General features: G+C 33.0%; 1 protein-coding gene across 1 annotated transcript in view; it reads left to right on the top strand.

The window, feature by feature from the left end:
* The first annotated feature begins 2,152 nt into the window (after nt 1-2,152).
* Nucleotides 2,153-15,398, top strand: part of LOC143074493 (histamine H1 receptor-like) — a 72,893-nt gene continuing 59,647 nt past the window's right edge. Inside the window, exon 1 of the mRNA XM_076249930.1 lies at nt 2,153-2,533. Coding sequence (XP_076106045.1) covers nt 2,252-2,533 — 282 coding nt within the window. The 5' untranslated portion in view covers nt 2,153-2,251. The remainder of the gene's footprint in view (nt 2,534-15,398) is intronic.

The following is a 15,398-nucleotide window of genomic DNA, read 5'->3' as shown; positions in this document are numbered from 1 at the left end:
ACCAAGTTGACAATAGACAATTCAAAAAATTTTGTATAATGAATACGTCATTTAACAATGAGCAAGGCCGTACAGTAAACGGCAGCAACATAACAAAATTTGAGGAAGAAAAAAGTAATCGAAAAAAAAAAAATCATATCGAAAAACGAATATCCAACAACCCAACGACAACCATTGAATTGCAGTATCCTTAGGGCTTTGGATAGGACAATGTAGAAATTGATGGAACGTTTGTCTGCGTTGACCCTCAACCTAACAAGGGGTCAATGTGCATCTATTTTTCACGTTCTGTCTATCCGCAGAATTACGTGTTATACAATATTCTTGTGTTATGTTGTTTCATTTTTAGTTTGTTTTTCCTTTTTTCATTGTTTTCTTGGTTTCATTGATTTCTCGATTTTTTTCCTATTGATTCTGTCTATATAAACGACATTATGTTATTGTAATCTAGTATAAAAAATGTTTGCATGATTATTTTCACCTTTTTTAAAGGACAATTTCAAAATGCACAACTGTCATTCGGGCAGTAGCTTTATCAATTATGTTGCTGCAATATAGAGGACACGAGAGGTAATTGTACAGTATCGGCAACCTTTTGCTGGTAGTGAAAGCCAGAAGGACAGGAGATATAACCACCGACATTAAGCAGGAAACCTAATTATCCTATAGTCGATGTAGATTGGAGTCGAATGGATCTACTACGTACCACTCTATTCCAGACCCAGTGTAAATGATTTCATGTTCACGAAGTACTCTAACTACTAATTACATAATATCTTTTTTTCGTAAAACCTCAGTTTATTATCCGACAGAAATGCATTTTTCAAAATAACTTTAAAATGTCAACAATAAGTTTTAAACAGCGAAAGAATGCTGGACTATCTTGACCGTTAGTTTTCTCGTTTGAAATTTTTTACATTCGTCATTTTCGGGCCTTTTATATGGTATGAGCTTTGCTGATTGTTGAAGGTCGTACGATGACCTCTAGTTGTTAATTTCTGTGTCATTTGGTCTCTTTAAGAATTGTCTCATTGGCAATTATACCACATCTTTTTTATATGGACTATCTATCACCATATTGTGACAATAAGTCGTCTGAAAACTTCAAAATATCTTAGTTTTCCTTCTTCTTTGCGATAAAATATGTATAAGCTTCCCTCAGTGGGGTTTGAACCTAACGCTTATTAAAAATGCTACAGTCCCAAGACCACTTGACCAACTAGACTACCCAGCTTTCGATAGTCGAATGAAGCCTTACATCGTCGCTTTCCTCTATGGTGTAACTAACCTGTCTGTATAAAATGATGGCCTACATATATATCGAAAATGTTTGCAGCAGTTTTGTACAAGCAAAATTTTGCTTATGTTCTGTACCCCTTTATTTAGTTTTGTAAATGTACCAATTAAACCACAACCCAACAAACCTCACTAAAACTTTTCCAATTTCTATTTGCTCAACTTCAGTTGGAAAATTTTTCATGCATAATTACAGAATAAAACAAAAAAATTAAAATTACAACATGTATAAATATCATAAGAACACATGACTGAATAACAATAATAATGATATCAGTATAATAGAAGATATAATATTTCAATAAATTATACAATATCAAAGATTGAATTTTCCTCGCAGTTACTGATATCTATAATTTTTTGATGCTGAAAAACAATAAGAAAATAATTGGACAAACGATTCATGCACGTCAACTGATATGTACTAAAACTTGTTTTAGCAATCATCTGGATAATTATAACCTTCAGCACCACTTTCTATTAGTTATCATACATATACATCTATGAATGAAGTGAATCGATGTCATATTGTACGATTCTGTAAAGTAATGGAATAGAATATCTTTTTGTGTGATCGATGTGGCTTTGCTGTTAAAAGGGGTCGATTTGATATGGTAATATAACGCCAATCACAACGGGACAGTTTGCTAATTGTAAGCAATATTTCTTTTGTGAACAGATTCCCGCTATTGGTTGTTGGGAATGTCATCATATAGACTACTTCTTACCTTATTGAAATGCTAATGCTTCTTAATTGATTGTTTAGTTGCTGTATAAAAGACGTTTTAACAACTAAGCAACTGTTGGAGAAAGTTTTTAAATTCAGAAAGGAATAAAACAAAAGAGACATGTTTGGTATAATCTTAGTTTTAAAATCTAATAGAATATATGAATGGATGATAATATATAGAGAATAAGTATACGCATTCAGAAAAGGATTTATGTACTTCTAACGATGACAATAAATTGGACGTCGGAGTTTGATGCAAGTATATCTTTGTTTGGTTTTGAAAATTCCTCCATCAATCCGTTTCAAATTTTTGACGAGTTCAATACGACAGGATCCTATAACGATTTTAACATATCGACAGCGATAGCTATACTTACTTTAAAAAGTAACCGTGAGCTATGGCGAGACATACCGCTCGGTTGTACCTTAACCATCTTATCTTTGTTGACCCTTGTTGGAAACGCTTTGGTGCTTCATGCTGTCAGGACAGAAAGACGATTACAAACGGTAAGTAGTACACAAACACACATAGTACTACTGCTAAAATTATTGTTTAAAGTTATAAAGAATTGAATAGTTTTTTCCCACGAGCCTAACGTGTGCGTTTGGGTTTTTACTTGCTCACACAGAGATTTGTTTTATTTACATATACCTGTATGATACCCATTTCAGAAATATTAATGTTTGGGGAATACATTTGTCCAATTTTACACAATTTCAAAATGAAAGAAATGAAGAGGTTACTTGGTTAAATGTTGTCATTAGTAAACAAAAAGCAGCAGCTTTTGAAATTTCTTCATGTTACTTTCAAGATGATTCTTTTTCTTCTATCGCTATCTGCAATATATAATTGACCATGCAAAATCTCGATTTATTAAAATTTTATTGCAATTCTTTGCTTTTTTACGTTTACTTTACGTTTATAACTAAAAGTGTTTTGTCAATATTTAGGGTTTTTTTAAAAAAAAAAACAAAAAAAAAGCATTAAATTTATTTTTTCAAGCAACCTGTGTGTTTCCTCTGATGAAAATTAAGATATTTTCAAATCAATCTTAAATTCTTGTTATTTAATTAAGATGTATGACATTTCAATTCCATTCGTATGTTTCTTGTTAGATTTTACTGATCGAAAGTTTGATAATTTAACCACTTGAATCAAAGACATGCACGCAACCTACTCTATTTTATCTTATTTTTTTCATCAAATCGTTCAAAGTAAAACATGGCAATTTTTATCAAATTATTTATTTTATTTTTTGTCGTTTTATCTATGTTAATTCATATTACTTGAGCTCTTTCACTATATTTGATTGATTCATTGTTGCTTGCTCTGAATTCAAATTGAAAATATTTCATTCACAATCAGAACAAGAACACATTTACAATAAACATAATAGATTATGCAATGTAAATTTGAAGAGATGGAGAGCAGAAATTTGGACTGCTACTAGAAAACAAGGTTACTAATAATATACTGAATAGAGGTAGTAATTTTCTTTGCAATGGGTCAGATGTAAAAAAAAAAATAATAACGTTGCCGGATTCTTGTATCTATGATGAGATTTTTTACAACCAATTGGATCGATGCCACTGCTGGTGGAGTTTTTATTCTCTTAGGGCATGATCAGCACCCAAGTAGTCAGCACTTCTTATTATCATTGATATGGTCATAATACTGTAAACCAACTAAATTTCGCGAGCGATTTATTTTCGCGACTTTCGCGAGTAGAAAAATAACGCAAAATTAAATCGTCGCTAAAAAGAATAACTTGGATCTTTCCCTATTCAACTACATTATAATAAGTAAATAAGAAAATCGCGAAATAAAATCGCCGCGAAGTTGACTAGCTGGGTATAAACGCGAAATAAAGTATTCGCGAAAATAAGTTGGTTTACAGTAAATAAACTAACTGTTTCCAAACTTTTCTACCTCAGGAATTATATTACCTTAGCTGTATTTGGCAAAACTTTTAAGACTATTTGGTCATCAATGCTATTCAACTTCGTAAGTTAGTTGACCTTTTGAACTTTTATTGATTCGAGCGTCACTGATTCGTCTTTTGAAGACGAAACGCGCGTCAGGCGAAAATACACAATTTCAATCCTAGACCATTGTATCTATCTATGATGATATAAAAAACGAAGATCCGGCGAAAATACACAATTTCAATCCTAGAACATTGTATCTATCTATGATGATATAAAAAAAGAAGATGTGGTATGATTGCCAATGAGACAACTATCCACAAAAGACCAAAATGACACAGACATTAACAACTATAGGTCACCGTACGGCCTTCATACGGTGACCTATTATAGTTGTTAATGTCTATGTCATTTTGGTAGTCAGTCCTACTACAGTCAAGGAATTATTATATTATATTCCAAGTCAACCATCAAGGTGTCCGATATTTGTCTTAGAGAGGGAACATTTTCGATATTAAATTATTCCTTTTCCGACTTTTTTTTTTTTTTTTTTAAATTGATACTTGTTTATTCCAAATATTTCCTGTTTACAATTTCCTCAGTTGCCCAGGATGCAAACTGTGGATTCCCGTTTACATTTAAACCAACTGTCCGGGAAGCAGAAGGCTGAAAAAGTGAACTGTATAATCAGAAAAAAATAGTATACATGTAATAATACTTAATATTCTTTTATATGACAATGAGTGAAAAAAGAAATATCTTTCTAGAATGTAATACTAGTTATAAATAATATAACATTATAACATAAAGGAGTGCACCTATAAACCAGATTTACATAACATTATAACATAATCGAGTGCATCTTTAAACCATGGATTGCCGTATCAATATAAATTAAAGAGATATAAAAAACAGACCACATAACATCGTGACTGTTATCTCCTCCGACTTTTATTTTGTTAGTGTCTTATCATATACATTGTACATCATGTGATGTTAGTTCTTGATCGTTCTGATTTTGCACAAGTATTATTTTTAATATTTGTTTTCATACTGCAAGTTTATTCATTACAGAAATAGTGGTTGACTCGGTTTGTTTATTTCACAAACAACGGTAGGGATAATTGAAGGTTTCGATTCTCTGGTGGATTATAACTTCAAACAATCTACTTATTAGAAGTTCAAAACATTTATATGTAACAATTCCCTTTATAATTTTTAACCTCATCGTACGGTACTTATTAGATAAATCACAATTCCACTTGTTAAAATTAATGTATAAATTATGCCTTATATTTGATCAGCAAAAAAAATAAATATGTCTAACATTCAAGTTGTAATCAAATCGTGCTATTCCTAGAATCATTGTCATGTAAATCACTGAACCGGATTCTGAAAAGTTGAACAAAAAACCTCTATAAGAATTGTATCGTTTAAATCGGAACACACGGAGTACAAAATGTCATGCAAATTTTCAGCTTTGTTAGGTACGTTGTGGCAAATATTTATTGAGAACTTATCGAGGTTATTTAGTCACCTAATTAGTGCGTACTAGAATGTAACCTGGTTTTTTTTTAACGGAAAATCGGTAACCGTTTTTAAAGTGGTGACGTACGGCATGTGGCGACTGCCAAACATTTAAGTGCAACAATTAATATGATCCGTTCAGCCAATACTTTTAAAACTGTATCATTTTGCTACCGATGCCAAATTGAGGTAAATTTCGATAATGACGATTAAAAATTGACCTATACCATTCATGACTTTTGGTCCCTTATATATTGAAAAATGGCACTTGATGCTTTTTCCGTGACGTGACTTATAAATCGTTCAATTATTGATTTCCACATTTAGATATCTTGTTATTGATGACATCCAGAGTCATGGTCCATGGCAGATTGAAAAATGTTGTCTGTTGGTCTTTTAATGTTCAGCCATGGTCTTGTCAGTTTATTTTCGACTAATGAGTTTGAATGTCCAGTTGGTATCTTTCATTTGCTGATACAAAATATTAGAAATTATTATAAATTAAGGAATGTATCTCCCTCATGCAAAGCTCTGATTCCTTTCACGAATTTGGCTATACTTTTTGGACCTTTTGGATTATAGCTCTTCATCTTTTATATAAGCTTTGGATTTTAAATATTTTGGCCACGAGCATCACTGAAGAGACATGTATTGTCGAAATGCGCATCTGGTGCAAGAAAATTGGTACCGTTTATTTTATTATTTCACCTCTCTTTTATGAACATTTGAACCAACTCTTTCCTAATTTTAATTTGTTACTGATGACTTAAGAGAGGTCAAGTTCAATATTGACAATTTTCACTTTTACCGTGAACGAGTTACGGTCCTTGATAAATTGGAAAATGGCACTTTCAGTCGTTTCCATACATTTGCTTATGAACTGTTCACCCAATATCGTATCCGTGCAATTACTTATGAACTGTTCACCCAATAACGGTACCATGCAATTACTTATGAACTGTTCATCCAATAACGTTACCATGCAATTACTTATGAACTATTCATCCAATGCTTTTCAAATGTAATATGTTATTATAAATGACAAAATGGAGTTGAAGTTTTATACTGCATATTTTCCTTTTTATTGTTAAGGACATTTGTTCCTTGATAGATTAGAAAATAGAATGACAACGCGTCAGGTCAAACAAGCCTGAACATGCTATACATCAGAATGCATTTATTTCATCCGTACTAGCTACCATGATTATTAGTTTAACAGTTACCATCTAAATACATAAAAACGGGTTTGCTCTCAATTTGACAGCTCATTTCTTGTTGTAAATTGTGTTGCTACTTAAAATGTTTGTATAGTGATTACTGAAAGGTTTTAAAATAAATACGTTTTGAAAACGGATATAAAATTCAAAGGGATTCAGAATAATGCAATATTTTTTTTGAAAGAGAGAGGAGGTAAAAAAGATAACGAATGCAAAATAAAATACGAAGAAGACAAAATACTGCATATCAGGAGGCGTGTATCCGGACTTTTGTTTCACTTGCTCTTTAAAAAAAAAGGGGGGGGGGATAAAAAGTTAAATCACAAAATACCGAACTCCGAGAAAAATTATGTATTTCCTTTCTTCTTGCTAGAATTGAATGGATTAAATTTTATAGTCATATTTTTTTTATCTAATTTGTTAACCAAACTGGCTGCAAAAAGTGAATTATTATTTTACTTTTTGACTTTCATTTATGATGGAACATATTTAAGAAAAACATGTTTGGATTTTTCGTTTTATCTCGTAGCTAATTTTCCTTTAACATTGACATTCGCAAACATAAAAAAAAAGGTTCGCGGAGTTTCTGTTTGGTTGTGAAAAAAGTAAAACTGTATAAACCAATAGTGTTAGAACCAATAATTTCAATTATAATTGATAAAAGTCATAATAAAGTAATCATTATGATTTTTATTAATGATTGGATTATTTTGTTGAAAATAACCAATGTGCGAAATACATTATAACAGCGCAAATCAACGACCTACCAGATAAAATCACAAACCTGACAACTGTAAATTCATTTATTTTCGTGGATATTTAAATATAGATTATGTGTTGAACATAAAATTTGTGGTTCACATGAAAGCACGAAATTAAAGACCAAACAGCCTATTGTTTATGCGCATCAACTAACGCAACTTGGTAGTGACATAAAATCTCTATGACGTTGTTTCTAGCAATGAGAAAACGTCAAAGTATAACGTCCTATTTCGCGTTTTTCACGGATTCCAACATGGTGCACGCTTTTAAAAAAGTACGTCTCCCAAGAAAAGAGGAATTAAACGTCGAGCTGATAGCTTGTGGAAATTTAACACAAATGGATACAGACACTATATTTAACATTCGTTCTAATAAAAACAATAACATATAAATTTTGATCTCGACTTTTTTGCACCGATCTGCATTTTTTTTTTTTTATTCTTTCACATGCGTAGATTTTGTCTTATATTTCCGCCGATCTGCATTTCATTTTTTTTTTATTCTTTCAATTGTGTACAGGGTACCGGTTATTAGATAGGTGATAGTTTTTATGTTCAATTTATGTTTTCTGGCCCGTCCGTTCGTCCGTCTGTCCCGCTTCAGGTTAAAGTTTTTGGTCAAGGTAGTTTTAGATGAAGTTGAAGTCATATCAACTTAAAACTTAGTACACATGTTCCCTGTGATTTGATCCTTTTAATTTTAATGTCAATTTTTCAAAGTTTTTTAAAATTGAGTATTCAGAAGGTCAGGCCGATAAAAAATTATTCCTAGAAGTTTTGACATACTGGCAACGTATGCATGTAACTGATGTCTGGATGATTATCGTTAAATAATGTCAGGTCTTGCAATGAATTTAAAATTTATTTATACTGCTTATTTGACAAAATCTTATAATTATGACAAAGGGTCATTGTCGTTTGTCATTTGTTTCATTTTAAATTGTCTTAAGAAGTAATGGTAAACATTTCGCCTGATCCCACTGATCGTACAGCTAATTTCCTAATGTAAGTAGATCAACACTTTAGTTAGTTGCTAGCTTTGTTTGTATATTTTGTGATAATGTCCAACTGAATTTAAATATCATATAAGGTTTACATACCTATATATGAAGATAATATTAATTACAAAGCTTGAATAAACATTGATACATACAAAGCAAGGAAGCCAACCAAAGTTTCACCCTACATGCATTAGAAAATTAGCTGTAAGGCAAAACATATAAAACAGTTGTAAATTTAACTTAATATGACAAAAACAATTGCTTCCAAGGATAATATCCAACATAAAATCCCCCGTTTCATTTAGCTAAAACTATGACCGGAAAGATTGAAAACAAATTTCGATTTTCAATGCCGGCAACAATTTTGACTTTTTTTTTATTTCCAAAATTAGCAGTTTAGATTTATAATATTTTATCCCATTTGAGAAATCTTACTTTGTAGTTTTCAACAGAAAATTATTTCTAAATTAATTTTTGAATTAAAACTTTTTGTAACTTATATTACTCTCTGGTTTATTCAAAACACGTGAGGTAGCAATAACAGGGATTGTATTTCATGATAGATGTATAACGTTTTAGAATCAAAAACTTTAATTCATATATTATACCTATAAATTTTGATTTCCTTATATCTTAAATATTTAGAAATAATGAGTTCACAAACTAGATGGAATAGTTTCTATACGCTCATCTTAGTCGGGAAATAAAATGGTATAAAGAAGTCCGTCCATGCTTTTGTATATCCGGTCTGTCAACAGTAGTAAATGAGTTCGTTACGGCAAACTTCTGAAATTGACGTGATAAAAAAAACACACTTATATAGTCTGATATAGTCAAATACTCTGTAGTTAGCCAGTGCCATCTTTCATTTCTTTTTTTTCAATAAATTTGCTTATGAGGGGCAGAGGACAAAAACAGATTTTCCTAACAAAAGCGGCGAGAAAGGTTATTTCAAACAATTTTCCATTCCGACGGATGGGGTTTCTGAAGGTTATTATTGTGAGGCAACAACATCATAAGATCTGATACTGACACGTGCATTTAATCTCTTGTATTATCGGATAATAAAGTAGGTGAATATAGTTGTTAGTCTTGGAAATTTAAATGTGGGTTTCAAACGTCCAATTTGCGATTGTTTTCAAATAGTGCTCCAGCAAGGAAAGTTTGTACTATGACGTCAGATGCAATGTTCTGAAGAAAGACAACTCTTTTCTTCAAAACGAACGAGAAAAAACATGAAAATTACTCATAACTTTTTTGAAAAGTCGGTGACATACACTTTTTTTGGCTTTATTTTGTAGAGTGCACATGGCACTTTCCTTCTTGAAATTATTATGTAGAAATCACTGGTAGATGTTTTTTAATACTGGAAACGTTTTTCATCTCTACGTTTTATTTTTGGCGGGAATGAAATAAAACATATTTTTAAAGATCAAAACAATATGAGTCTTAAATTCTTGAACCTGTATTTGATAGCTACAAATCTACTGTTTAACGTGAAACAAGAATCATGCTTGTAGGTTTGATATAAAGGATTTTTTGGAGAGTTTAATTAAGAAGCAAATATATGTTAATATTCGGGAAAACACGAAACTGAGGTTGCTATAGCGACAAAACTAAGTCGGTGACCCCCAATTTTTTTCATCATATTTTGTTCCTCAAATCATGAAATACCTTCACACAAAATTTTAAGGAAAAATCACTGGTAGAAATAAATAGGCTGTTTGGTCTTTAACGAAAGTAGGCATCGAACGAATATTGCTGAATTAAAGGGCTATAAAAAAAGACAAGAAGAAAGAAACAACAGGGGCTGATATCAATTATTCAACAGAGTTTTTGAGAGTCAGATAAAAAATGTTATATATTAACCACTTTTAATTCATTCGAAAAACCCTTATGATATAAATTAAAATTTAAGATATTAATGTTCAGTTGATATTTCTACAGTTCAGTGATTACTATGATGACAAGTGAACTTTTTTGACATACAATCTGTTAATTAGCAAATATTTGTTACATTATATATTAACACGGACTTAAGGATTGTCACAGTTAGCACCCTTTATTTCATCCCATTTAAAATGTTTTGTGCATACTAAATGTAAGAAATTGTTTAGCTAACTGAACATAAAAAGGGTCAAGTATATTAAAGAAAGTGATATGAAAATGAAAACAAAAAAAGTTGTATCTTCATATAGGTATATATTGCAAATTGTAAAATGTTAAAAGACCGGTCAAGTATGACATTTTCATTGCAATAAAAAGCATAGATTTTTCTAACTTATATTTATATAACGAGTGTTATACTCGTACCTAATGAAAGTTATCTGAAGGGACAATTACCAACCTTTCCAAGGTAATGGTAGCCAGCGGCGTTTCCCCGATGGATTGTGGTGTCCACAGTCCTGAAGGAGTAGAACTTTGTACGGTCATAGCCATTTGAATGTTTGTCATTTTAAAATTTCTCATGTGGATGGGAAACATTCGTATACAAAGCATTCACTGGGAGAGGAGTAGGGGTCGTGTAGGGCAGGTGAAATGATGGGGTGTACTTTTGGCGGTAGCGGTAACTAGGGTTATGGGTTATGTGTAGGTATAGTTAGGAGTATGAACGGATAGGTATGCGAAGGGTTTAGAGGGTTAAGGGTATGATGGTGAAGTCTGTTAAGGGTAAAAAGGGTGAATATTGCAGTTGGTTAAGGTCGAGGGGTGTTAATAGCTGGTTTTAAGTTAGGAGTTCGGCTGGCTAAAGTGAAGGGTTGGGCTAAAGATCGAGACTGTGTGTGTGATTGTAGAGAGTGCGAGAAGAAAGAGTATTGAGAGTGGAGAGAGTACGTGAGAGGAGAGACTATGAGTGGGATAGAGTGAGTGTATGGAGGGTTTGAGTGGAGATAAGAGAGAGGGAGATTAGAGTGTGTGAAGGGATTTGAGTGGAGAGAGAGAGAGTACAGATTGAGTGTATAGAGCGGTTTGAGTGGAGATGAGAGAGAGAGAGAGAGAGTATAGACTGAGTGTGTGTGAGAGAGAGTAGAGTGAGTGTATGGAGGGGTTTTGAGTGGAGAGGAGAGAGAGGGCGAGGCGAGTGTATGTAGGGATAGGAGTGGAGAAGAGGGCGAGGACAGTGTATGTAGGTTTAGGAGTGGAGAGGAGAGAAGTGAGAGTACAGAGTGAGTGTATGGAGGGGTTTTGAGTGGAGAGGAGAGAGAGGGCGAGGTGAGTGTATGTAGGGATAGGAGTGCATGGAGAGGAGAGAGAGGGCGAGGTGAGTGTATGTAGGGATATGAGTGCATGGAGAGGAGAGAAGTGAGAGACAGTACAGAGTGAGTGTATGGAGGGGTTTTGAGTGGAGAAGAGAGAGAGGGCGAGGCGAGTGTATGTAGGGATAGGAGAGGAGAGAAGTGAGAGAGAGTACAGAGTGAGTGTATGGAGGGGTTTTGAGTGGAGAGGTGAGTGTATGTAGGGAAAGGAGAGAAGTGAGAGAGTACAGAGTGAGTGTATGGAGGGGCTTGAGTGGAGATGAGAGAGTGGGTGTGTGAGAGAGAGAAGAGCGAGCGCATGGAGGGGTTTGATTGGAGAGGAAAGTGTATGTAGGGGTTTGAGTGAAGAGAAGAGCAAGTGCATGGAGGGGTTTGATTGGAGAGGAAAGTGTATGTAGGGGTTTGAGTGAAGAGAAGAGCGAGCGCATGGAGGGGTTTGAGTGGACAGTGTGTTCGTGTGTATGAGAGAGCACATGAAGGGGTTTGAATGTGATAGAGGAGTGACAAGGTGTGGTGGGATGGGAAAGACAGAGGATATGAGAGAGGGGAATGACAATTTTATAAAATCTTTTTTTATGAAATAAATAATATTCACATTTGTAATATTATAAGGTAAAATCTTTGATAACCTCTCGCGGAGTACATGTAAAATATAAAGGAGATAGGTAGTCGATCAATACAATATTGATTTTTTTTGCTGTTCTATTTTTTTCTAATCACCGCATCCCATATTTGATCGAGTTTTTTTTCCGTTCTTTACTATGCATAATTAAACTGTTTGGTGTGGAAACATAGCGTGATTATTCAATTAGAGTTGTTTATTATGCCAATATCTTCATAAAGAAAAATTCAGATAACAATTCTCTCATTGGTGCTTTTGGCAAAGACCCCCCCCCCCCTTTTTTCTCTCGATGGAAACAATTTGTATGTAAATTTTATTCCATTCCATATGTCTACTAATTTACGCCTTATTTGTATGGCGTTGTCGTGTTTTTAGGTTTTTTAGTTTTTTTGGGTTTTTTTTTCTCGACTTGTGAGCCTTAAGTGTCCCCTTAGTGTCTTCTTCTTTTTTCTTTTTTTTTAAAGACAGACCCAACGGATACGCCATCAAGAATAAGAATATAAAATATGATTTATTATTTTATATCAATCAACGAAGAACCAAGGCTACTCTAATGACCAACTGTACGCTTCTTTATATATCATGATCTACAGAAATAGTTGAAAACGTATTGTTCCATCTTCTCTTGTATCCCACAACCCTTTTAAGTAGATTTTGCGTACAAGTATTCAAAACTTGAGTTCATAGGCTTAAAATTTATTAAAGTTTGAAAATTGTATTAAGTATTGAGCTTTTATGGTTATAGACCCTGAATAACTTCTGTTTGCGTATTAAATTTATGAGTTAACTATCGAGATTGGATAAATCGGATAATCCACGCGCTACTATGTAATAATCTGTTTCTCTAATGATTAAAAGATAAATTTACCTTTTTTTCTAAACTATATATAATTTTATTCTGGTATCACCTAAGTTGGACAAAGGTATACAGAAAAACACATTAGTTTACATTACATTGTATATATGTACATTTGTTGAGGAAGCATAAAATATGAGTTTTTACAACGGTATGATCAGTATAGCCGACAGGTTAACATCAGAGAGAATCCAGTTTGTCATTTATAATTCTAATAAATTGGCACAATTTTCGAAGTTTAGATTTCTGTTTTTGGTTCATAATAGCATTAAATTTTAAAACAGTATTACATAGTGGTATTCGTCACCTATAGCAACTCTGCACAACGGACACTTTCTCTGTTCTCGGGGAATGTTTGCCATCTACCATTTTCAATCGGCAGTTTATGGTTCATTGTCCTAAACCGCGACATTGTTATTACATCTTTATCATCAAGTACAAATGTACGTTAAGGAAGTGTTCGAAATTGTGTGATGTCTTGTATAGGCGATAATTCAGGGCTTTAGGCGAATCGTTTACCTTTCCTGACCATGACTGTGTAAACTGATCTTCTAGTCTTTGTTTAATTATCGATTTAATGTGAGGTGATGTGTTTTGGAATGACCATAAGTAAGAGAATCCACAATTGTCTAGAATACTTTTAATCTTGTCTAACGATCGCGATCGAAATGTTGCTTCTTGTGCTAACTAAACTTGAAAGGGTATCTAAACATTACAGCAGCGAGCTTACTTTCTTTACCGGTAATTAACTTTGTCCAATAAGATACAATTCTAATTTTTATATCTATTTCTAGGGGATACCGACCCAGTTCTCCATAAATGAAGTCGTTTTGAGTAGATGACTTAAGATGTAAAAATAGCTTAAAAAATTTAGTTTGAACTCTTTCTAGTATATCTATGTTTTCGTAACCCCATATTTCGCATCCATATAGCAGAATAGTATAATTATAATTGATAAATTGTGAATTCTTCCCTTCCTTAAAACTTCGTACATTGCACTTGTTGCTTTGTCTTTTAGATGTTGTTTGCATTGTTTAAAGCTGCCTGTTTTGCTGAAAATAATTCCTAAGTAGTTAAAGTGTTTTACAGTTTCAATATGATGATTGTTGAATCGGAAAAGTGGAGGGTTTGTAGTTCTTCCTTTTGAAAAAATTACGATCTTTAGTTTTAGCAACATTTACTCGCATCTTCCGGGTTTCGCAATACTTATTAAATTTGTTAAGTGCATGTTGCAGTTGGTCAGATGATTCTGCCATGATTACAGTGTCATCTGCATAGAGAATTATGAATCATTTCTTTAAAGTTCAAAGTTTTTCTTCTATATCTTTACTTATTGTGTTCATACCTAAAACATTTTCCGAGATGAGATAGTCTTCTAGGTCATTCAAGTATAAAGAAAATAAAACGGTGACATATTTTCTCCTTGTCTGACACCGATTTCACAAGCGAAAGGTTCACAAATTTGACGCTGGATTTAATATTCTGGTACATGCTAAAAATAGTATTAAACATTTTCCCCTTTATATTGTTGTTCAACATTTTAAACCATAAGAAATTACGATTAACCGTATCGAAGGCCTTTTTCAAAGTCTACAAATGCGCAAAAAAGTTTCTTTTTTGAGTGTTGTAAAACTTCAATTAGAGAGTTCAGAAGAAACGCGCAATCAATTGTTGAGTATTTCTCTCGGGGACTATTTTGATTTTTTTTAAGAAGAGATGTTTGTTCTGAGAATTTTTTAAGGCGTTCATTTAATACCGCTGTAAAGACTTTTCCGAAACAGCTCACAATAGTTATTGGTCTGTAATTATTGGGGTTGCGTTTGTCACCTTTGTTCCCCTTCGAGTGACTTCCACTTTCCACAAAGTTGTCAATTTCATTAACACCGGTTAGAACATTTTGATCATTTCAGGGAGCTGAGAAAGGTTATGACTCTGTAACTCGGCCTATCATCTTCTGAGATCACCGGCAACCACACTTTGATTTTTTTTATACAATGGGTTCGAAAAGGGATATATTTCGATAGAATAAGAAAACAATATATATGTAGACTGAATAATGCCATTTAGACGTTGTTATGTTATTTTAGTCGTTGGATTGCTGTTTCATTGACGTTAACATCATCCTTTAATCATAACCCAAAATACAACTGTGTTATGCTTGTTACGCGACTACTTTGTTGAATGTTGCTCGCGTAGACGGAATGC

The sequence above is a fragment of the Mytilus galloprovincialis genome, chromosome 1, assembly GCF_965363235.1.
Source record: "Mytilus galloprovincialis chromosome 1, xbMytGall1.hap1.1, whole genome shotgun sequence".
Classification (NCBI taxonomy): domain Eukaryota; kingdom Metazoa; phylum Mollusca; class Bivalvia; order Mytilida; family Mytilidae; genus Mytilus; species Mytilus galloprovincialis.
The sequence above is the reverse complement of the archived record's forward strand: the minus strand, read 5'-3'. Positions and strand labels throughout refer to the sequence as shown.